Source organism: Globicephala melas, chromosome 16, assembly GCF_963455315.2.
Source record: "Globicephala melas chromosome 16, mGloMel1.2, whole genome shotgun sequence".
NCBI classification, from domain to species: Eukaryota; Metazoa; Chordata; class Mammalia; order Artiodactyla; family Delphinidae; genus Globicephala; species Globicephala melas.
The window spans coordinates 15,856,011-15,881,384 of record NC_083329.1 but is presented as its reverse complement, the minus strand read 5'-3'; the positions used below and the strand labels follow the sequence as shown (position 1 = coordinate 15,881,384).

The following is a 25,374-nucleotide window of genomic DNA, read 5'->3' as shown; positions in this document are numbered from 1 at the left end:
TATAGGATTCCATTTATATGAAGTGTTCAGAATTGGCAAATATACAGAGAGACAGAAAGTAGATTAGTTGTTCCCTAGGGCTGGGGGGAGACAGCTGCGAGGGGTTGGAGGGAAATGAGGAGTGACTACTAATGGATTCAGAGTTTTTTGTATGATAAAATTTTCTAAAATTGTGACAAACCCTGCACAACTAAAAACCACTGAACTGTATACTGAAATAAGTGAATTATATGGTATGTGAATTATACCTCAATAAAGCTGTTATAAAAAACCCTAAATATTAGTTTACATATAGTACATGTGTACTAATTATCCTTATGACAAAATTATTTAGAGCAACACTGTCCAATAGAAATATAAGCCACAATTTTTTTTCTTTTCATTTTTGCGGTACGCGGGCCTCTCACTGTTGTGGCCTCTCCCATTGTGGAGCACAGGCTCTGGACGCGCAGGCTCAGCAGCCATGGCTCACGGGCCCAGCCGCTCCGCGGCATGTGGGATCCTGCCAGACCAGGGCACGAACCCGTGTCCCCTGCATCGGCAGGCGGACTCTCAACCACTGCACCACCAGGGAAGCCCCTAAGCCACAATTTTTTAGTAGCCACATTTTAAAAAGCAAAAAGAAACAGGTGAAATAAATGTTTTATTAAATCCTATAAATATCATATCAACATGTAATCAACATGAAAAACTGAGCCATTTTATCTTTTTTTGTACTAAGTCTTTGAAATTAAGTGTGTATTTCACACTTACATCACCTCTTAATTTGGACTAGCCACCTTTTAGTGCTCAATAGCACTATGGCTAGTGGCTGCCATATTAAGTGGTGCAGATTCACAGATAAAATTAGGAAAGAAAACTCTGCTATACTGGCTAGCAAAAGAATGGTGAATCGAATTTTCTCTTTTAAAAAGGCACAACCACTAACAAGCTCATGAAAAGAACAGCTCTGGTTCACCTCCATCTATTTAGTCTGAAGTTTCAGGTCATCAGCAGTGACCTGCCTACCAAAATACAGATTCAGGCTACTATTAAGGCACCTTCACACTTTAAAATTCTAAGTTTGGTCTGCATGCAGTAGCCCTTTCCACACAAAAATCAGGATTAAATATGTAAAATTTTACAAATATGGTCACCTTCCAACTATGTAAAGGTTCATGAAGTATACCAAGGCATAGATAAGTGAAACTTGGTTTTTTATTATATTACTACCAGCTGTTTACTTTTATTTTCATTATATAGCTTTCTGTGAAAGATGAGGCAAAAAGAAAGACTTTTAAGGCTACAATGTTTCTAATCCTTCCCACAGAAGAAAAAGCAGCTCAGAAAGATAAAGAGCAGCTGAGCTTTGCTACCAGTCTTGAATATGAACTTTGTCAATCCAAGCATCACAGTACATTAAAAAAAAAAAAACAAACAAAGAAAACAAAGATGAACTTTGTCAATCCAAGCATCACAGTACATTTAAAAAAAAGAAAAGAAAGAAAGAAAAGAAAGAAACAAAGAAAGAAAAGGAAAGGCTAGGGAAGCTAGCTCACCAGATAAAGTCTGAAGAGAGCCAGTCTTCAGTATAGTTCACAAAATACTGAGAATGGAAACATATTAAACTATAAGCTTGAAAACATTCTAATGCCAGATATAAACTTTTAAGTATATACTGCTTCTTCCAAAACAATCTATTTGACTGCCAAACAAATAGTCTTTCCCGCTCAGATTTCTATTATATATAGAATAGTCACACATATCACATAGAAATATTAATTTATATAAAACAAAAAGATCAACTATGATTCCCAGTTCATAAAAGACAATGCTTCACATACCAAGCAATCTTCTGCATTTAAAGTATGATTTAACTTACAGAACTTCAATTTACACACAAATATTCAGGAATGTATTTATTTTATATATTGAAGAACAGACTTTAAAGATTTTTGTCTTTTTACCTGTTTAATTGTGTTCATATGCTGCTTCTCTGTTTCTGTTCTTTTTTTTAGTTCTTCTCTTAAATTGTCTTTTTCTGAACAAATGTCTAAGATAAGTTCCTGATGCTTCTTATTTTCTTTAATTAACCTAAATATAAAAAGGCAGTATCAGTAAAACATAATTAAAAATGACAATGTGTAATATAATCTGTTTGCAGACTAGGGTGTAGATACCTATGATTAAGAAATGAAAATTCCCAAGTAGTCATTTTGTAATGATATATTATACTTTACAAAACATTCTCTGGCCAGTCAGGCTATTAACTTTTTCCTAGAAATTTGTATTATTTCAAATTAAGAGAAAAATAATCAGATAAAGAAAACCACACACTTTTAAGTTTATGTCTACAGGCATATGAATTATGTAGTTCATCCCTTCAGCACTGGAATTCCTTCAGGTCAGTCAGTGGCAACCAGGGGCAACTGTTCCCCTCCAGGCATGTGTCTGGAGAAACTTTTTGGTAGCCACTACAGTGGTGAGGCTTGCTACTGGCTTCTTGTACACAGAGGCAGGGATGCTGCTAAACATCCTACAATGCACAGGATAGCCCCAGCATCAACAAAAAATGATCTGCCCCCATATGTCAATAGTGCTGTGGTTGAGAAATCTTGCTTTAGATTTCTAAAATATTTTAATGATATTCTTATAGTTACAAAAGTAGTCAATGTAAAATAATAAAGTTTGAGCAGAAATTTCATTTTGAGTTCCCTAGAAAAATATAAATAAAACCTTAAAAATTACCTGTAAAAGTACTCAGAACTATAAAGTAAGATACCTAAGAGGGTTAACAGCTAATATTTTAGGATTACTAGCAACAGCTATTATTTGACATTTATTGCACAATTACTATTTACTAAGTTTAGCTTTAAATGCATTATTTAACACTCAGGTCTATAAATTAATAAGTCTATGAAATTATTATTATGCTTTATGAATTTGAAAACAAACCAAAACTGAAGCCTAGAACTTATTCCAGGTTATATAGCTAGTAAGCGGTTGAACTGAGATTTGGACCCAGGTCTAATTCCTTGCCATCTTCTCCTTTGAAGATCCCTCATTTACTCAACAAATGCTCACTGGGTACCTACTATGTACCTATATTAGTCTATATGTTGGGGGTACATCAGCAAACTGTCCCTGCCCTCATGATGCTTACATTCTAACAGAGAAATTAAACAATAAATAGATATATAATGAAATACCAAGTTGTGATTAAGTTCTATTAAGAAAACTAAAGGAGGGCAAGAGGACAGGGAGAGTGACTTGAGCTGTGATTGTACATAAGGTAACCAGGACAGACCTCTCTGAGGAGGACAGTAATGCAGTGAGGAGGAAAGTCATGAAAATGTTTGGGAAAAGAAAAAAATGTGTAGCATGCAAGTTTCTTCAAGCCTTTCATGGCACAGGGGGTTAACTTTGTTTATGTACATGATTAAGGCGTACACTCAATTTGTTGCGAAAAACAACCTGAAACACAAAAATCCTGACTATACCTCGAAAGTAAACAATTTAGGGAGGGAGAAGTGAAGAACAGCAAGCCCTGAAATTGTTATTCTTACATGCCAAATGCATATCCTGTACACAAATAACTGTTCTTAATTAAGAATTCTGGTTGGGACCTTGGACAATAATATTGATGTTAGAAAATAGAGGAATGGATGTATAAACAAAGCCATTTGAAAATACATGCATTCATGAAAATTTAAGCCAAAGGAACTGAAAGGTAGTTTTCTTTACAGAAAATTAAATGAAGGCAAAAGAAAAAAAATGAGTTGTTTTAGAGCTAACCTTAATCACAAAGCATTTTATTTGAAATTTAAAATATTACATGTATGGGTTTCCCTGGTGGCACAGTGGTTGAGAGTCCGCCTGCAGATGCAGGGGACACAGGTTCGTGCCCCGGTCCGGGAGGATCCCACGTGCCGCGGAGCGGCTGGGCCCGTGAGCCATGGCCGCTGAGCCTGCGCATCCGGAGCCTGTGCTCCGCAATGGGAGAGGCCACAACCGTGAGAGGCCCACGCACCGCAAAAAAAAAAAAAAAAAAAATTACACGTATAACAAAAAATTAACTTAGATTTAAAATAATATTTGACATTTTTATAATGCTTTAATGTCCTCAAAACAATCCCATCAGGTAAGTATTGTCCCCTCATAAAGATGAAAAAATCTTCGTCTTGGAGAGGTTGATTTAACTAAGGAAACAGAGCGTGCAAGTGGTAGTGGGAATCTTCCAACTCTGGGCTTCTGACCAGACCTGTGCTCACCCCAGTCTACCATGTGGCCACTGTTCTGACATGACGGAACAAAAGAGGAATTAATTTTCTACTGTATTCCTAATGTTTTTAGATAAATTTAATAACATGTAACTTGTTCATTTCAGATAACCACATTAAAAAAATCCACTGAAGCCAGACTAATTGGGTTTAACTTTGCCATTTACTAGCATGTGACCTGAAGCAAGTTACTTAACCTCTCTGTGCTTCAAGTACCTCATCTGTAAAATGGGAATAATAATAGTTCATACCACATAGGGTTGTTGTGAGGATTCCATGAGTTAATACATGTAAAGTGCCAGGCACATAATTAACAGCATTTAAGTGTTCCTGATATTATTATTAAATCTGTAACATCTTATAATTTACAAGAGAAGCTTGAAAGTGGTTAAGTCTCCAAATTTAAGGAAAGTAGAGGCATCAAGGATGATCTCAAAGGGAAGGTCTAAGAGATAAGCACAGGTAACAGGAAAATAAGGAAGTTACCCTAAAAAGCAAGAATGGCAGAAATACTGATGGTTCAAGTATAAAATCACAGTTTTTTCAATAATAGCAGCATTCCAGTAAAGTTATGAGCAGGAGTAGCTGACATTGGTTTTTGCATAGTATTAAGAAAGGTATTAGATTCTCAAGAGATATTTGTACACTCATGTTAACAGCAACGTTATTCACACTAGCCAAAAGGTAGAAGCAACCCAAATGTCCACTGATGGATGAACAGATAACAAAATGTGGTATGTATACATACAATGGAATATTATTCAACCCTAAAAAGGAAGGAAGCTCTGACACAGGCTACAATATGGATGAACCTTGAGGACATCTGCTAAGTGAAATAAGCCAGTCACAAAACGGCAAATAGTATCAAAAGCAGTTAAACTCTTAGAAACAAAGTAGAATGGTGGTTACCAGGGGCTGGGGCAGGGGGAAACAGGGAGCTGTTGTTCAATAGGTATAGAATTTCAGATTTGTAAGATGAAAAAGCTATGGAGATCGGTTGTACAATAATGTGAATATACTTAACACTACCAAACTGCACACATTTAAAAATGTTTAAGATGGTAAATTTTATGTTATGTGTATTTTATCACAATTGAAAAATAAAAAAATAGAAAAAAGAAGGGCTCTGGATGCTGAGATTAAAATTCATTGGGTAAACCAATGAAGGGTGAGCTGGCTTGGGGAAGACTGATCTACTGATAATCTGGAAGAGTGAACTAGAAGCAAGGAGATCATTAAAAGTCAATTGCATATCAAGCAATATTTGGATTATGGTATATTTTCCTCTGTCATCCTCCTCTAGCGTGTAGATTTCCTCCTCCCCTTTCTCTACACACACCCCTCCCATTCCAAAAATTTTTTTACCATTCCAAAAATTTTTTTAAAGTATCACTTTTTTAAAAAGAGAATCCGTCTGTATTTTAGTGAAGGCTAGCAAGTTTTATTTTCCTTTATTAAAGGTTATAGGAGTACCTAAACATATGCATCACTCACATATATAAATTTAAAACAAAGAGTGATATAATATTATTAGGAAAAGATAAAATGAAATTAAACTGTTGTTAAAATAGAAATTAACTCCATAAATCCAAGAGAAGTCTAAAAACAACTATGTTCTTATTTATTGAATGACACTAGACCAATTCTTCTGTTCTAATTTTAATTTTTTAAACCAATGAATTTACAGTGGGAATTTTAAGAAAATTTTTTGAATTTTATAACTTGTCATTCCTCTTGAATTTATCTTAATTCTGACATTATGTTTTACATTCTTTCAAAACTGGAAAATTTGAAAGAATATAAATTTATTTCTCTTTATAAATCTTTCTAGATCTTTAATAAACTAACACTTTAATAAAACATTTATTCTTTTAAACTTATACACTAAGACATATGTAAAACAGAAATTTTGAATCATATTCAAAACAGTGCCATTATACATAGATACATATGTTTCTATATATGCTAATGTATTTGACATAGGTATATTATATATAACTCTCATAAAAACACTGTTTACCTATTATTTCTAAAATAATGAAAATACAATACCACATTCTAAGAAAAAACAGAGTTATATATTAAATAACTAGGCAAACTTAACATCTGCTCAACTACCATGTGCATGGCTCTATTGTGGAAATAAAAGTAGATAAAATGATACCTTCCTTTAAAGAATTCAATCTTTAATCCCTGTGGAAAAAAATAACCTGAAAGAAAAAAACACTTACTTCTTTATGGTATGCTCCTGCTGCAAATGCTTATCTTGCACACACTTTTCAAACATAACTAATGCATTTTCTCCCTTATTCATTCCATTTGGTAGTCGGTGTTCTTTTGCAAACTCAGTAGATAAGAGCTCAGATTCTATTTCTTCCAACAAATCCTCTGATGTTGAAACATTCTTCATTTTTGAAATAAGTTTCTTGGTGCAGTCTGTATCATAAGGACTTTCTGAATAGGTCTTTTGATTAGCTGCTTCTGTAAATGTAGATGACCTTAATTCCGCCAATATTTGTGTTACTGTTTGTTCTGCTTCATTTGTTTTCAAAACTTGCTTTGTAAAATCTCCACCAGGAAAATTAGCTATTTGTTCAGAATTTTCTGGGCATATGTCTGTTTTAGCACAGGAATCCTCACCTCCACCATGATCTGGAATATAATTTTCCTGTGTTTCAGTTTGATTATTGTGTTCACTGGGCTGACATAAAGTTTTATCAAACTTTAATGACAACAGTTTGGACTCATTTTCTAAGCTGCTGTTTTCATCACCAGAAAACGAATTGCATGAGTCTTCCTTTATTTCAGATGTTTTCTCAATATTTTGATCAGAGGAAATGGAGGCTATGTGCTCTGTTTCTGACATGCTGACTGGCACCAATTCACTTTGCATCTCTTCAAAGCTGTTCCTGATCTTCGTTTTACATCTGAGAAAGTCAAAACATAAATTTTTTTTAAAAAGGTTTTTTAAACCAAGACCCCATATATATTTGCACACATTCCATGATGTGGAAAATCTAAGGCCGCACATTTTACCACTAATAATTCTTTAAAAATTCTTTCCTTGGGTGGGGGTGGGGGGAAGAATAGAACAGCTGACCCACGTGAGCCACAACCAGTCAGGTGCTACATAGGCTCATTCTCTTTTCTCCTTCAGTCCAGTCCTACAACTTCACTTCAGTTGCAGTTTGGCATTCCCCAATCACCCCCATAAGATGTTGGGTATGGAATGATACTAATAACAGGAAGATTAGCGCCCAAGAATTGTTTAGAATTCCTTCAGCTCCACAAAGGGAAAAAGACTACCTAAAGAATTTGTAAGAAACTATTGGGGAAATAAGATAGCAATGAAAACACTAGGCAAGAAATTACAAATCAAGATAATAAAACAATGTACATTAACAATGATAAATATTTACTGCAAAAGGAAAACTAAACAATAACAAAACACAGCTACCTACAGCCCAGACACCTAGAGCTGAGCTGAAAGAAGTCAGGGTGTAAAGGATCCCTGACAGGAATTCATTTTTCACCCAGGGTTGCAGGAAGTATCATGGCGATTTCCAAACATTCTCATCAAGAACACACAATGTTCAGTACAACTCAAACGGACCTCATATACATTGCTTAGGTCATAAAAGAAACATTTACAAAACTAATTCAACAATGTTAAAATATATTTTATGCTGTTTATGAGCGTTACTAATCTAGCTATTTTCTGAAAATTAGTCAACTTTAAAAATTATCCTGAGACAGAAAAATAAAAACATTCCAGCAATCTTGATGAAGAAGAATTGTCAACTTCTTTTGTCAGACATCAACCAAGCATGTACTGGAGTCATGTGAGGTTAGATAAAAATGTGGGCAGATCACAGTTTTGAAAGAAACTAGGGAAAAAATACTTCCAGATGTAAGGTATAAATGGAAAACAGAAAGACTAATATTTGAATAAAAGAAAGATACATGTTTACGTTGGTCTGTGGTGAAGGTGGTGGTCAGAGGATGGTGAAAAAGGGTAAGAGAAGATGGTCAGGTAGAATCCTCAGAATGATATGCAGGAGTGAAGGTTGTTAAGAAGGACGATAAATCATGACAGACTTGTATACTTGATATACCATAGAATTTCTAGCACATACTAGGTTTTCAAATATTTGTGGAATTAAAGCAAGAAGTAATATGAGAAAAGCAGTATTTGAGGACTAGGAATGCAGAAAATGGGAAGAATAATTCTAAGAAAGGAAAGAAAACCAGCTTGTTTGTTAAATACTCTGGCGTCGACTAATACAGACGTTGGCCTTAATACTATAAATTACCTACCTGTAAAACATATTTCCAAACAATGAAACAAATTATCATTATTATCTTGCTGCATATATTGCATACTAAGACAAAGTCCACACTAGCAATAAAGGTTTGGTTTAGGCAATACAAATAAATGCAGTAACAAAAAGCCTTGTGAGTATGCTGTATTCCAAATCTAGGACAAAGTAAAATAATTCTCAAACAGGGACATTAGCCGCCTACATTACCTTCCTCAAAGTAACTAATTTCAAGATACAACTTGTGAACGTGTTGCTGCTGAATTTGAAATCTTAATTTAGAAACATCATAACTAGTCAATGCTATGTGATATCTACTTAAGTCAAATTCAGAGCTGACCAAATGTAATGGAAAGCAGATAAAGAATCTATTTAAAAGAGAATGAGTCTACGAAGGCATTGTGACTCTCCAGCATAGATAGCAAGTGAAAAAAACCTCTCATTTGAGAACTCTTAAGGCTCTTGCCTGTGCACCATGCTTTGCGAACAGAAAAGCATTACGCAAACAATCGTTATCTTCTCATCCAGCTTTCATATTCCCCAGGGTTCAGTCCTCAACTTTATTTTCCTTCCCAGAATTCATCCACTTTGATAACTTAAACCAAAAACTCACAGTTGATGCCCACTTTAATTATTTTCATTCCTGTGCTCTTGAGTTACAGATAATGAATTATCTCTTTGTCTTCACTCTATCTCTACATAAAATAAAATCTCAAATGAATACAGGCATTTCCAATGGCTCAACTCAAAAATGGTTAAATCCAAAATCATAACAATAGCTCCTAAAATTGAGTACCCCCAGATAATCTTTTTTTTATTTCTGTCAATGGTATCATTTTTCTTAGTCATGACTCCTTCCTTTCCTTTAGCCTCATATTCTTTTACTAATTTCATGTCTCCTGCAATTATACCCTCCTTTCTACTGTCACTGTCCCCAACCTGCAACCCAACCCAGGCCTGATAACTTCCTACCCGGAACACTGAATTGTTGGTTTCTCAGTCTCACTCCATTCCTCCCTCCTGCGTCACCCAATCCAGAGAAGGGGTTGAAGAATATACTACATAGGCTCTGCCAAAGGGGAACAGGAGCTGCCCTATGAAGCAAGTCCTCAATGGCACAAGGGTCCACGGAGCTACAACACTGCCCCCCAGAAATCCACACATACCACCTCCAGAGACCACCATCAAATACAACCACATGGACCAGAGTAAGGCCAGAGCTATCTCTTCCCTCTTTAAAGTTTCAGAGAGTGAGAACTCTGCCTCCACTGGCTGGTTTTCTTCCCCCAACTCCAAAAGGGCTAGTTAGAGAAAGGAGAGGGAACATATTTTAGAGCCAAATTACACCTCTTCTTCTTTAATCCAAGCAGCTGGGAACTAACAGCTTCAACACTTCTTTAGGGAGATGATAGAGTTTATGATTAACATTTTTTGTTGCTTTTGTTTTGTAAGCGATTGAAACCTGTCTTAATTTCTGGAATAAGTTTTTTCTGGTTATCAAAAGTGGCAGCAAAAGGGTTATGACATCAAACCAAGACATTATTGAAGGATTGCACCTCAGAGGGAAGTGGAGGGGATGTGAGCATTTCATGTTTATACCTCAGAGTTGCAATTCCTCAATAAACCAGTTGTAGTATTTTTCCAATCTTATCTCTCAACACATTCCTAAAATCCTAGTACTTCACTATAGTATTATACTTTGCCAGTCCCTGACCAGTCTATTCAAGATTCCTCCAAACAGTGTGCTCATTAACATTTCCATGGCTTTGCTCTAATCTAGAACATTCTTCCCTTCAGTCTATCCAGAGCCTAATTATATTTAAAGGACGTATTCTAAGGCCACATTTTCCTTCAAATTTTCCCTCATGAGAAGTACAAAAATAATCTCTCATGTAAATGAAAACATACTTCATTTATACTCATCAGGTACATAGTGGCAGCCTTCCTTGTGACGTTTCTTTTTTTGTTTATTTTTTTGTTTTGTTTTGTTTTTCCTTGTGACATTTCTGAACAGCCTTTTAAATGATCTCTTGCAAAGAAGAGGAACCACGCTCTGAACTGAATCAAACTTCTTAAATCTCAAGCAATATAATAGTAATAATAAATAGATAAATAAATCTAACAAATATATTCTCTACTACCTTTACAGTCATTCTTGCAAAGGCTGTTCAGTGGTTCTCAGTGAGGGTGGGATTGGGTTTATACAATGAGCTGGGGGGGGGCGTTGAAGGACATTTAGAAGGTGGGAACCAGGTTGTAAGAAGACTTGTCATGTGTAAGACAGTACAGAACAACAAAAAGGTCTCATTCTGCTGGATATTCATCTAGGTAAAAAAAAAAAAACAAAAAAAACTTTTTATAATTACCTCAGCTTGGACTGTTTTACATATTATCCTCCTGTAAATTAAAGAAGGCTTAGTTCAACCTCAAAAGACAAGCACTGGGCTTCCCTGGTGGCGCAGTGGTTGAGAGTCCGCCTGCCGATGCAGGGGACATGGGTTCGTGCCCCGGTCCAGGAGGATCCCACGTGCCACGGAGCGGCTGGGCCCGTGAGCCATGGCCACTGAGCCTGTGCGTCCGGAGCCTGTGCTCCGCAACGGGAGAGTCCACAGCAGTGAGAGACCCGCGTACCACAAAAAAAAAAAAAAAAAAAAGACAAGCACTTTCTATACTGTTGCTCAGTAATATGCCCATGACCTTTGAAAAAACTCTTCAGATGAACTGGCATCTGAGAATCACTTAACTTGCAAACACAGTTTTCTGATGCTCAAATGAATACTGATTGGAGGCAAAAGAAAAAGGAGAGAAGTTAAAGAAGATTTATGTGTATATATGTAAAAAGCCATCACTAAAGAGTAAATAACTGTACAAGAATGGTGCGGGGAAGAGAGCCATGATGAGCTTGATTGTCCACGATTAACCAGGGGAAAAAAGAGTCAGCTGACTCCTCTTGTGGGCCTCCAGTTGGCAATGGTGATATAGGCCAATTTGGCTGCTGTCCAAGTTTTTTCTTAGGGGTGGGGGTAGTTATCATTAAAGCTACTGAGGACTGAATAGCCTAGAAGTAGATTAAAGGTGTAGGATGTAAAACTAGACATTTGTTTACAAGATTGTTTTAATTAAGAAGTGCTTGTATAAATCAAATTCACACTCATGTATATAGATATAGCGACTACAATTACAGATTACAATATCTGTTGCTTTTTTGAGGTAAGAAGTAACACAGGTTATTTGACTTTTTAGTAACTCTTACTCATTAGGGGAAAATACTGTATTTAAATTTAGCAGTCACAAAATTCCTCTTAATTCAAGCACTATTTTCCCCCCTGAGAGTTGTTTCTGTTTCTGACACAGTACTACAGGACCAATTCACACTTCAAAATTGTTTCAGTGGAGTGAGAAGTGGTTTCGCTCTTACTGGAGCTCGTCAGCTGTAGGCAACTGGTCGAGAAACATTTACTTGCCTTAAAGCCAACCATTATCCACCTTGGATTTTATTTCTTAATCAAAGAACTAGCAATTCTACAAAATTATTTCCAAGCAAAAAGCCTTATAAACGAAAACACTGTCTTTAACAGCTTTTAGTATTATTTCTTGTTTCTCAGTAAACAGCAGTATAAACAACAACAACAAAAGAACTTAAGCTTATTCAATAAATGCAAATACAAATGAATCCAATCCACAGATATTTGGTAATAGATTATCAAACATACAAGCCTCATACAAAAGTACCAAGCCAGAAATACATTTCTAAACTAGATATTAATTCATTCATTCACCAAATATGTATTGAGCATGTAATTATGTTCAGGCACTGTTCTATGTGTTGGGAACACAGCAGTGAATAAAACAGATATCTCTTCTGGAGTTTACACTCTGGTGTAGTGGACCAACATATAAAATCTATGTTAAATCTTTTGCTCTTGTGTTTACAGTATTTTAATTTGAAGGTCTGTCAGCGTTCCATCAGAAGCTGTATAAGATATGCATGAGTGTCTAAGTCCAAATGCATGAGTGTTTTAAGTCCCACAGAAACATGTGACTCAGTTCAGCATAAGTGTTACTTACAACAAACTAAAAATTTTAAACTTTAAAAATTTTAAATTTTAAAAAGTCTCAAATAATACCAGCTATAGCTTCTCAAATAATGTCCATTAAGATAAGCAAGTTGAGCCTGTGAGGGCACTCCTGTTCTTCAATATAATGGTTTACTGTCCTTTGAAGGAAAAGTAAGTACATCCAAAGGTCTTTTACACACTCCCCGAATACACTCTGAAAGCAGCATAAACAAAATAATGACCTATCTTTCCGACCAGTTGTAACAAGGTTCTAAAACGGCAATTAAAATCAGAAGCAATTAAAAACTGGTTATTTCAAAGAACTCTAGTTTTACCAAAAGTAAGATATATTTATAAAGTAGTCACATTGTAACTAAGCTTTTGGGTAAAATTTAATATACCGAGTTTCCTTTACGTGAAACATTATTACTTGCTCTTAAAAGTTGTCTTTAGTCCACTAGGTTAAAAAGCATATTATATGAGGCCAAGGTCAATTATCCCTGTAGGGATTTGTTTAGTTTTGCAACCAAGGGTTAGGGCATTGTGAATTTTACAGTGTGTACACTATATCACCAAAAAAAAAAAAAAAAAAAAAGATGTTGAAAAGACTCAGGGCAATAGATGCAGCAGGATACCCCACCCCCACCCCAAACAGTACCAAATCCTGTGACATGAAAACAGAAGACATTACAGTCCATCAAGATTCCAGGAAAAAGAGAGTAAGTAGCCACATCATACATCACATTATCAAGTATATGTCATATTATCAGTTTGGTATCTTAGATCCATGCAATTTTATGTATCTCTAATAGTAAGTTTTAAAATAGAAAAAATTTTAATACAGAAATCTCAGTTTGAAGCTACTTGTACAGAGCTCACCAAATGAACTTTAATAAGTCTAAGAAGACATGAAAAGTATTTTCAGCTAATTTCCCCCCCAAATCTGAAAGCTTAAAAAAAAAGAGGGGGCGGTAATTGGCCTATAGCTCCCTTTTCAAAAAGGAAGGCTAATAACTTAAAAAAAAAAATTAAGTTTTAAGTCTGCCTTATATTATATTAAGAAGTTCTGGTTAATGTTTAAATTTTGAAGCCACCTTTGGCCTGGGCTTGGTTAATTTGGTACAATGTAGTTTACCAAAAAAATAAATTATTCATTAGCTACTACATAATCATCCCTGAAATAGACTTAACAGTTCATGTGCCTTAATGACTGACAACTATACTCACAATCCAATCAATACTTTGCTGGGTTTGATTTCCACTTTGTGTCTATTGCCCCTTCATGCCAATACTTTTTCTTTTGTTTACTTCTTAGCCCAAATAGATTTTTAAAATCTCAGTAGCTGAGAAATAAATTTCAAAGGTGACATTTGCAATAATATGATAAGATTACAGGGTTAATTTGCAAATTTAAATTATCTATGCTCCCAAGGTTGCCCTGAAACGACACTGAGCATAACATTCCCAACACTGCAAGCAGCGTGACATGTTTATGAGAAACTCAAGAATCAGCTTTACTTATTTAAAGCTAGAGATAAGGGATAAAAGAAAGACCTAAATTTTACTGAAAGAAAAGAAACAGAACTTCAGGTTAAGCAGCCTTACTTTAACATGAAACTGTTAAATGAATTTGAAAAACTAGCACAAATTAGGGAAAGATGATTCCCTTCAAAGGGAAAAATGATTTTTCTAAATCTCTAAATAAAAGCTGCTTCAACCTATCATCTCTTCCTAAAGAGTGAGTACACTTCACTGTTTTACCTTCATTCCAGGATGTCAGCATGTAGCTGTAAATAGATGGTTTTAAAGTGAATAAGTAATCATTATCAGCTATGCTGTTACTGTACAGCATCAAAGAACAACTCTTTAGTTTATGGTTGAAGGAACTAAAAGGTTAAAGAGTGGTTACTGTGCTACACCACTCCTTTCCTGTTAGCAGCGAACAAGCCTCTGAAATACCAATGAAACTCTAAGGAATCTCCGCTGTTTAAAGAAACCTCTGAGTTTATATCCAGGTATCAGGAATTAGACAAGGTCTTAAAAAGAATAAAACCAATATAAACACAATCCAGGCATTTCCAGGTAGAATCTTCAGTAATTATACATGCTTGTTTATTACAATGTAATAAGGAGTTTTAATTCTTTATACTGCAAAATTTGTTAATCACTCAATACTGTCACTGAATTTAAAATAAAAGACCAAAAAGGAAGAAAAAAAAAAAAAGAGGCCAATCATCACTGTTTTCTATTTGTGTAATGATGGGTAAAGAATTGGAAAGTAGCTGTACAGAGACGAGCAGACTTTATACACAAGCAGATAGTTCAGTTTTACTATCAATATCTCTTGAACCTTAACCTTTCCCACACACTGCAAATATGACAGTGTAGTTAGTAGTTGGGAAGGCTGCACCCACAACTACCATACCTAAACACTTAATAGATTTTTCTTTTTGAGTGACTACCAGCACACCTCTTGAAACACTTCCACTAATTTGCCGCACAATTTCCTTAGAAAAACTCCCAACCTATCATTTCGGAAAAAATAACAAAGCTAGGCATCAAAGGTACGTTACACACGCATACACGGAGAAAACTGCCAAACGCCTGGGGCTGCATGGCCTTCTAAACAACGCTCCTAAGTAACAAGATTATCATGTCAAAGGTAATCCAAATGTTCCAAATCCAGGCCTCTTTCCTCAAAACAATATCAAAATGTAAATATTAGCTCAAGTTATTAAACTGTTAACAGCCAAGCAATAATTACACCTGTTCCCCAAGACTGCTACTAGGGAACATGTAGAAGGGGTTTTACCATTTTACAAGTTTGAGAGAGGCTCAAATTTGAAACATGATCCTTACCAACCAAGGTTTATCAAATGCCTTGATGTCCTTGGAAAAAAGGCAACATAAACACCAAGAACGATTTCTCTCATATCCACAATCCCAAAGAATCGTCTCTAAATTACTTAAAATCACAGTAATGGAAGTGTTTGGAAGAGAGTTTAAAAAGTCGCTAACAGTCAACATAAAACACATACACAGTGAACTTGGAGAGGAAAGGAGAAATAGGCGACTGAGTCTATGAGGGATGGCCGAGCAGGTAGGGCTTAGCTACAGTTCGCATTAGGAGACCGGGCAAGCGGCCCAAGTTCCGCCGCTCTCTAGGCACCACTCTGGAGGCGCGGCCCTCACGGCCCCCGGCGACCCCTCGGCCGCCTCCTGCCCCGGCGCCCGGGACTGAGGAAGGGAGGCAGGGAGAGGAGGGGATTCCGAACTCCTTCCCCCAGCGCTCGCCTCGCCCCCTAGAGAAGCCAGGCAGGGAGCCGCCCCGGGACCTGCAGGACGGGGCGGAAGGTGGGCACGACGGCGCGGAAGGTGGGCACGACGGAGCGGAAGGTGAGCAGCCCGCCGCGCCGCCACCGCGACTCCCCGGCCCGCCCCTGGCATCCCTCAGGCACTTACCGCACTTCTTCGAGCCTTAGGCCACACCCCTAAAGAGGCCATTGGAATTCCCGCGTAGGGGCCAACTTCTCCATAACGGGGTCCAGAAGAACAGGAAGTGCAGGGGCGGGGGGCAGCGATGAGTAACAGGGCCGACACCAAGCTCCCTCCGCCGCGACTTCCCCAAGCCCCCGCAGAGCTGACACATCAACAAAGATGGCGGCGACGCTGAAGCCGGCCCCACTACAGCTGAGGGGGCGGGGCTCCCTGGAGGAGCCAATCAGCACGGCGCGGGCGGCGTGACGCGACGCCCCTTGGTGCCTGGGTAACCTGTCTGCAGTGGGCGGGGCCGGCGCAGCGCTGTCTCCTACCCCGGGAGCGCCAGGCACGAGAGTTAGACTTGCTGGGCACCTCCCCACCACCCCGCATCCCCGGTCGACCCGGCGAACCGGTTCTCCCGCCTCTAGTTCCGTCCTATCTCTCACGCCCCTCCTCGGCCCAAGCAGGTTATTGCTTCCTGTAGAGCGTGCTCCTTGGAGATGTTCCCTCTGAACCCTTTGGCCCTTACTCATCATAGTCAGGGACATAAAGTTATAAAAATGAGAATTCAAAATTGTGACTTGCAAGCTTTGATGCGTGTCTTGCACCTGACGTGGGCGGCGTCAGCAAGAGCAGCCTACCTGCCCGTCAGACAGTTCATCTCTGGGAGAGGTTCTGGGGGTTTCCAGAACACCGCGTTCGAGTCCACCACGCGGCCCCTACTGCCATTGTTTAATAATAAACTGTTGGTGCGTTCGTCGCCTGTACTGCACTGTGAGCCTTGAGCGCTGGAAGTGTCCTCATCCCCGCACGCAGCGTCGGGGTTGACATGCTGGAGCAGCTCAATAATTAGCAAAAAACTTTAAAAAGTGTACTGGGGGCCGGGGTGGGTGGAGGATGTGTATTCAATATAGTTGCCTAATCGCGTCCTGAGAAGTAAGGTGAGAGCAGTTTCAGTCTGGAGGGTTTGCAAACCTACTCTGTCCAGTTAAGTGCTGTTCTTTAAGATATCTTACATACAACTCCTGCGTGAATATAGTTGATTCTGACAAGTCAATTCAAGAGTTTATAAAGAAAAACTTCTTTTTCGGTTAAACTTCTTTGATACTAACTGCTGGCAAAACAAAAACAAAAACCTAAAAAACAAAACCAAAAAACAAACCCACTTTAAAAAATTCAACATTTTGTAACTCTGTTCCTCTTTCCTTTCAACAGGAAATGGCACCTCCCTCCTTAAATGAAGATACTGATTAAAGCACATTATGCAGTGAAAGTGTGACAGTAAAGAAATTATTTGGCTTTTTTTGTTGTTGTTGGCTGGTTGGGTCTTCGCTGCTGTGCGCGGGCTTTCTTTAGTTGCTGAGAGCGGGGGCTACTCCTCCTTGCCACACGTGGACTTCTCATTACGGTGGCTTCTCTTGTTGTGAAGAACAGTCTCTAGGCGTGCAGGCTTCAGTAGTTGTGACCCGTGGGCTCAGTAGTTGTGGCTTGCAGGCTCTAGAGCACAGGCCCAGTGGTTGCAGCACACAGGCTATGTGGGATCTTCCTGGAGCAGGGCTCGAACCTGTGTCCCCTGCATTGGCAGGGGGATTCTTAACCACTGAGCCACCAGGGAAGTCCCAAGAAATGATTTGACTTTTAAACAATAAATTGACCAAATATTCCTACTGAGATGTTATTCCAAGGGGGAAAATTAAAAAAGAAACTTTAAGCTTTTTCAGTGTGCATATTGTCAGTAATAACATTCATACTGTTATTTCTGAAATATATTAGTATAAAGCGTATATGTAATCCTTGGGAACCAAGATTTTCAGTATTGGAGAAAGGAAATACACATATAAAAATCAAAGAAATTAAGTAAAAATACTACAATCCTAAATTTGAATTTAGAAATATCAGTATGAACTCATGGCACATTTCATTTCCATTTAAAAAAAAGGCTGTCCACTGGAAAGGCCTAGAACAATGATCAACCCAATGCACACCCCTATTCTCCTACCATCTCTAAATATAATTTACCTCTAAAAGTCACCTGGGATCCTTGAAGCTCAAGGGCTAAATCTACATCTGGGGCAAGAAATGTACAAGAAAGCCTAGGACATTTTGGTTGTATCAGAAAGCAAAGAAGAAAGCAAAGATCATAGGAGTTGTGTCAAAAAGATTCAGGAGGCAATTCAAAGGTGTTCCCACTGGTCAAAGATAGGACAATTTTAGCATTCAAAAATAACAGCAATAGAGATACATCTACCAGGTTAAAAATCAATGAGCGTTGATTTTTTAAAATGTCATTGGTCACCTTTGGAGGATGCCAAGGAATCATCACATTCTGAAAACTGATAAAAGAATAAAGCATCCTACCTTTTCTGTTACAAACTGAATCTCAGTCAAGTAGTTGATGTGAGAAAGTTCTTTATAGAATTTCAGGTAATAAATGCAGAGGAAAAGATAGACTATCACCATTTTGGAAACCCTAGTGAAATAATGTATCCAGGTAATGATCATCAGTGAATCCAGAATCATTAGATGAAAAGCTGACTGGAAACTTTACAGTGCATGGATAGGTCTGACAACATTAGAACCTGCTAAGTTAATTTTAATATCCCCCAAAGAGAAAGGACTAGATATTAAGTGTCTTCTGATGTGGAGCAATAGAGGAACACACCACCTGTGAAGTATTCTTGCTAGAGAGGATGTAATCAACAAAATTGTGAGAAAAACTGCAGTTACTTCAATACATAAGCTGCAAGAAATCTCTTTTTAAAATACATCACTGAATGCAAATGTAGGATCTGATTTGACCATACCAACTGTTAAAAATCATTTGAGACTATCTGGAAATTTTCAATACTAATTTGATGACATTAGGAAACTATTTTTAAAGGTGGGATAAATTTTGGTGATTTTTTTTAACAGTCATAATCTTTTAAAAATACATCCTTAAATATATATGGATGTAAAGATACAATGTCCCAGAAAGTAAGAACGTGCTCAAAAAAATAAAAACAACCCCACATTGATGGGAGTATGTCAAAGGAGAACAAAAAAGAACTGAAGGGACTTCCCTGGTGGCGCAGTGGTTAAGAATCCACCTGCCAACGCAGAGGACACAGGTTCGATCCCTGGTCTAGGAAGATCCCACATGCCACGGAGCAACTAAGCCCATGGGCCACAACTCCTGAGCCTGCTCTCTAGAGCCCACGAGCCACAACTACTGAGCCTGCGTACCACAACTACTGAAATCCGAGTGCCTAGAGCCCGTGCTCCGCAACAAGAGAAGCCACCGCAATGAGAAGCCCACGCACCACAACAAAGAGTATCCCCCACTCGCCGCAACTAGAGAAAGCCCATGCGCAGCACAAAGACCCAATGCAGCCAAAAATAAATCAATAAAATAAATAAATTTATAAAAAAAGAAGGACTGAAGGAGCTTCCAATGGCCCTAGTTGGAATTTGAGCAAGGAAATAAAGTAGTATTGGATTATAACCCAAAGTATAAAATAAATATCTATGAGTTCCTACTGATAAAGATGATTGAATATATTAATAAATAGAAGAGGCGAGACAAATCTCCCATGCAAAAGAATTTTAAATAGGGACTTCCCTGGTGGCACAGTGGTTAAGAATCCGCCTGCCAATGCAGGGGACACGGGTTCGAGCCCTGCTCTGGGAACGTCCCACATGCCGCAGAACAACTAAGCCCATGCAGCCCACCTACTGAGCCTGTGCTCTAGAGCCCGCTAGCCACAATTACTGAGCCCATGTGTCACAACTACTGAAGCCTGCATGTCTAGAGCCTGTGCTCCGCAACAAGAGAAGCCACCACAATGAGAAGCCCACACACCACAACGAAGAGTAGCCCCTGCTCACCGCAACTAGAGATAGCCCTCACACAGCAACGCAGACCCAATGCAGCTAAAAATAAATAAATTTATATTTTAAAAATTCTAAATAATTTCTGTAAGTACTCTGCCCTTAAGGAAGTGAAGCATAACCCTCTTTCTTTAGGTGTAGACTGCACATAATGACTTCTTCCAAAGTGTATAGTATGTAAAGGGAGGGGAAAAAAGTAACTTTATAGTAGGGAAACCTGACAAGTACTAGCCAGGTGATCATGGAAAATATCAACTGTCATAAATCATGCTCATAGAATGTACCCTTCATATGATGCTATAGGAATGACACTTTACCTCTGTAGTCTTCCTTCTAATAACCCATAACTACTCTCTTAACATGAGAAAAATATCAGACCAATTCCATCAATGGGGCATCGTACAAAAATGCCTCACCATTACTCCTGGAAGCTGGGAAGGCCATCAAAACACGGATAGTCTGAAAAACTGCCACAGCCAAGAGCCTAAGGAGACATGACAACTAAATAAGTGTGTTATCCTGAATGGGATCCTGGCTCAGAAGAAGGACAATAAGTAAACACTACGAAAATCTAAATAAAATATGGACTTTAGTAATAATGTATCAATATTGGTTCCTTAATTGTAACAAACATATCTTACTAATATAATGTTACTAATAAGGAAAACTGGGTGTGGCTTATGTGGGAATTCTCCATACTGTCTTCTCAGTCTATTTGTATTTCTAAAACTGTTCTAAAAATAAAATCTATTAAAAAGAAAACAATATACAAGTCGGAATTTGCCTCAAAACAATGGATGGAGAGTATGTGGGGTACAGATGCAGACAAGATTGACCGTAAATTGATAATATTGAACTGGGTGATGATTACATAAGGGTACCCTTTTTCTTCTGAATTTTTTTAAAGGTCATAGTTCAAAAAATAGCTAAAAATATTTTTTCTTTGAGCAACATCAACCTATAATCACGTGCTCTCAGGGCAAACTGTGATCACGTGTACCTGGTTTCCACGTGCAGGCAGAAGCAGTGGATTGATTTGAGAAAACTTAAGACTTTAAGTGATTAATATAACTCAAGTGACCCTTGCGGAGACAAGGTCTGCATTTTTGCCCTTGGAGTTTCCAGGGACTCCTTTCTAGAAAAAGCAAAAACGACTATCTTAAGTTTCCGCAGTGGACCTCCCTCTGACCCTGCAGCTTTTGTACCAACGTTAGAGCACAAAAATGGCGCCGCCAGGCCCAGGGCGCAGCTCCCAACGCGCAGAGAGCTCACGTCGCCGCAGCGGCAGCACGTCGCCGCAGCGGCAGCACGTCGCCGCAGCGGCAGCACGTCGCCGCAGCGGCAGCACGTCGCCGCAGCGGCAGCACGTGGATGCGGACTGCGCAGGCGCGCGTTGCCGCGGGAGAGCGGCCTGGGCGTCAGGAGCGAGGTAAGCGCGGGGAGCGCATCCGGCGGCCGGGGCTCCGGGACACGGGCAGGTGCCACCACCGCCAGGCTTCAGAGGCTGGTCGGGGTCAGCGGCCCTTTTGCCTCTTTCCAGGTCAGGATTCCCAGGCGCATGGGGAAGCGAAAGGGACTGCGTGAGGGTTACGGAGCTTCAGTCGTTGGGGCCGGATGTTGGGCGCTGAACGTTTAGGTCGTACGTTGAGCGGGTATCAGGGGCCTGGAAGTGGAGAGAGTACGGAAGGTTGAGAGAAGCCCTAGGAGCTTTGGCTGGGAAGGCAGGTCTGGGGTGGGAGGTTTTGGGAGGAGGGGCGTATTGGGAGGAGGGGCGAGAGACGTGGGAGTTGAGCTTTGGGCAAATGCGGGCCTTGCAGCAGATTTGGAAAATAGTTAATACTTCCAGGCATGACTCTCCAAAGTGTGAACATCCGCTTGCATCCCATTGGAGGACCTCTTTCCCCTTCACTCTAAAACAATTTGGTTCGTGGATTCAATGTCTTCATTTAACTCAAAGCTACAGTGCAGACAATACTTTTTAGACTTCTTCCCCCTATTTATCTACTGTAGAAAGGAAGATACATCGCAGCGTTCGCTTACATATAGGTGAGGCAACACTGGTTCATTTAACACGTATTTATAGCATGTCTGCTGTGTACTAGTCGCTTTTCTTGGCACTCAGCCCCTGCTATAAATATGCTTGCCCTGTTGGCCTCTGGTTCCCTTATTGAGCCGTCCGGTTATTGAATGTGCAATTGCACGGCCTAGGAATGTGACGTGAGTTTTCATCTTAGCTGTGTAATGGCGCTGGTCCTCGTGGTTTTGGCGAGTTACTAAACCTTCTCAGGTCTCCCTTCCTTGTCTGTAGGAATAAAGAAATAGTAATACTTTAATCCTCAAATTAGTTTCGTTTTCAGTGTGCAAACTAATTCCACCTGAGTGGAAGAAATTCTTTGTGTGTGGGAGTGGTATAGAAGTAAAGTAAAAATAACGGCTGCATTTTAAGGATTTAGTAAGGTCCTGCCACTGTGCTGGGTAGTTTACATGCAGTGTCACATTGAATCCTCATGATTAGGTGTTGTGAGGAAGTTACTACTTCTGGCCACACTTAACAGCCACTGAATCCTAGAAAGATGAAGTGATTTGCCTGAGGTAGCATAGCTAAATGAGGAAGATGAGACTGCTCAGACTTGGGTCTGACCGACTTTAAAGCTCGTGTTCTGTGGAACCATTGAGTTTCATAGCTTTAAAACTGACTGTTTCCTTTGAATAGCCATTCTCTCTGAATGCAGGGGGTTACCAGGAGGACAAAAGCAAACAGAGAAGAAAAAGTATTAGTTAAGTATCTGCTGCATGCACTTTTGGTATTAAAGGAATTAACTCACTGTGGGTTTACTCTAGCCTCTAGGTTGTGGTCTCTTGGAAAGACAGGAGAGGCCTTATGTCACTGTTTACAGTGTATCCTGGGATGCTCTGGGCTTCCTAGGGGAAGGGTAGCTGGATTTCAAGGGAGTAAAAGAAAGGTTTTGCCCCTTGGGGACCATCAAGTCTTACTGAGATCAATTCATGAAGTACAGAACAAAAGGACAACACAAAACCAAGGCCTTATTTTTGCCTGTAGAACTGCAGAAGTTAGTTACTTTCATTCCACTGCTCTTTTATTACATCAGTGATTCCTTAAAGAAATTTGGGAACCCTTCTAATTAATCTCTAGTGTTGGTTAAGGAAACAAAACTAATTACTGTAGATTTGAGGATTGTCATAAATATATTTTATTCGTCACTAGTAGAGTGTAAAAAATAGTGGATTGTATATGGGGGAACTGCTTATTTTAAAACTGTGTGAGGTAAGCCTGTCCTCAAGGTATGACCCCCAAAGCAATATCTATCACACCTCTGTATCTGTATATTCCAGAAGTTTGCAACCCAAGATTGGGAAACATAGAACTATGGTATAAGGCCTGTCCTCTCCAGATTCAAATATGCCCCAGTGATTGACACACGATGAAGCCAAGTAAGGATAAACGCACATTCTTAGTTTTTTTTAATGTTCAAATTCAGCTTTAAAAGTGTATTTTGTATCCCAGTTGTGGTGGTTACATAAATCTATATATGTGTTAAAATTCACAGAACTGTAAATTAAAAGAAAAAAGACAATTGCATGGTATGATAATTACACATTTAAAAAAAATTAAATTCCAAAAGATTTTAGATGAGTGCAAGTTTTATGGGTACTCCCAGTAGTCCAGGCTTCCCTCCAAAAGCTAGTGCATAGGAAGAAGTAACTTTTAGAGTCAGGGATAGTGTGATTCTCCTGTTGACCCTTTGTCGGCCCACATCTAGAATCCTGTGCTGTTAGGAGAGTCCTTTCTATATGAGGGTTTCGGATGAACTAGAGAAAGTGCTGAATTGTGAGAAGTCTAGAAGATTAAGGACCTGGAGGAAAGTGGACATGGTGGCCATTTCAGATCTTTGAACGGTTGGGGTCACGGGGCAGCAGCAGGAGTCACTTGGGAAGAGAACCATTTTATAAAGAAGCATGCAGTACAATTGGCCGTCCAAAATGAAAGGAAGTTAGAAGCTTCTAGTTATAGGACAGGGCTAGATGTCTATTTGCCCTGGGTGTTGTAATGAAAATTCCTAAATTGGGTGAGGCAAGTGAGATAACCTAAATTCTAACCTAAATATTCCACCATAGGTGGAGCTTCTTTTAAGCTTAAATCCTTTTTGTTTGCTGCTTACACTTTATATTGGGTCTAAAACTGATTGTTATCCTTCCTAAAGTCAAATAACTTTAGGAAGTTATTGTTTTCAGTGTGCAAACTAATTCCACCTGAGTAAAATATATATCACTGCTTGTTTTCTATCTGTTGACTGAGTTATCCTTCCTAAAGTCAAATAACTTTATTAATTTTTGGACTTTGGAAGAGTTGAGATTTTAAGATTGCTAGATGAAATTTCAGACAGTGAATTTAACTTTCCCTGTCTAGGTTGTCAGGAAAACAGTGCAATAGTGCATTTTAGATAGTTTTATCATACGAGTATCTTTTTTTTGTGTGTGTGTGGTAAGCGGGCCTCTCACTGTTGTGGCCTCTCCCGTTGCGGAGCACAGGCTCCGGACGCGCAGGCTCAGCGGCCATGGCTCACGGGCCCAGCAGCTCCGCAGCATGTGGGATCTTCCCGGACCGGGGCACGAACCCGTGTCCCCTGCATGGGCAGATGGACTGTCAACTACTGCGCCACCAGGGAAGCCCATACGAGTATCTTTTGAATGCTGCATTGTACCAGACGCGGTGGTAGGCACTCTGGGAAATCAGAGGGTTTTTTGTAAGTTGTTTTAGTAAGACATGGTTCCTGCACTCAAGCAACTTAAAATAATTGTCTATAGGTAACTCTACAGGGTAGTGAGGAGTTAAGGATTGACTGTCAGCCTTATTAATAAGGACAAAGTTAGAAAAGCTATTTCAGAAGTTAAAGGCTGTGTATTGAGGGTCCCAATGGTGTCTTGAAACAGTGTCTGTACCCTGGTTTTGTGGTTTAAATATTACTGTGATCTTTTATTTGGTTTAAAATTAACCACAGTTTACGAAAAAAAAGTTTGAACATGCAATGATATTTTAATCTTTAACATGCTTTTTTATATAAAAGTAAATCATCCTAAAATATAACTTGGAAAATGAAAAAGATTGAAAAAGAAAAAGATTTCCTCAACTTACCTACCCCAGAACACTGTTATTTAAAATTTAATGTATCTCACTCATCTCTTTTTACATGGAGTTTTGTTCTTTTTTATTTTGCAGTTATTATACTGAATATACAGTGTTTTTCTGATTTTTCATTTGCCATTCTAATAGACATTTTACAATGTTTTTGAAAGCTGTGATTTTGAATGGTAGTGTAATATTCTGTGTAGTAGAAGCATCACTGTTAACTTTTTTCCTTTTTTTTC

The 25,374-nt window shown here is 38.8% G+C and overlaps 1 protein-coding gene across 1 annotated transcript in view; it reads right to left on the bottom strand.

Annotated features, from left to right (window-relative positions):
* Nucleotides 1–16,298, bottom strand: part of CCDC186 (coiled-coil domain containing 186) — a 45,777-nt gene extending 29,479 nt beyond the window's left edge. The window contains exons 1-3 of the mRNA XM_030842425.2: nucleotides 16,099–16,298; nucleotides 6,491–7,186; nucleotides 1,947–2,073 (exon numbers count right to left, since the gene is read on the bottom strand). Of these exons, the coding sequence (XP_030698285.1) occupies nucleotides 1,947–2,073; nucleotides 6,491–7,152 (789 nt within the window). The 5' untranslated portion in view covers nucleotides 7,153–7,186; nucleotides 16,099–16,298. The remainder of the gene's footprint in view (nucleotides 1–1,946; nucleotides 2,074–6,490; nucleotides 7,187–16,098) is intronic.
* Between the last annotated feature and the right edge of the window lie 9,076 nt (nucleotides 16,299–25,374).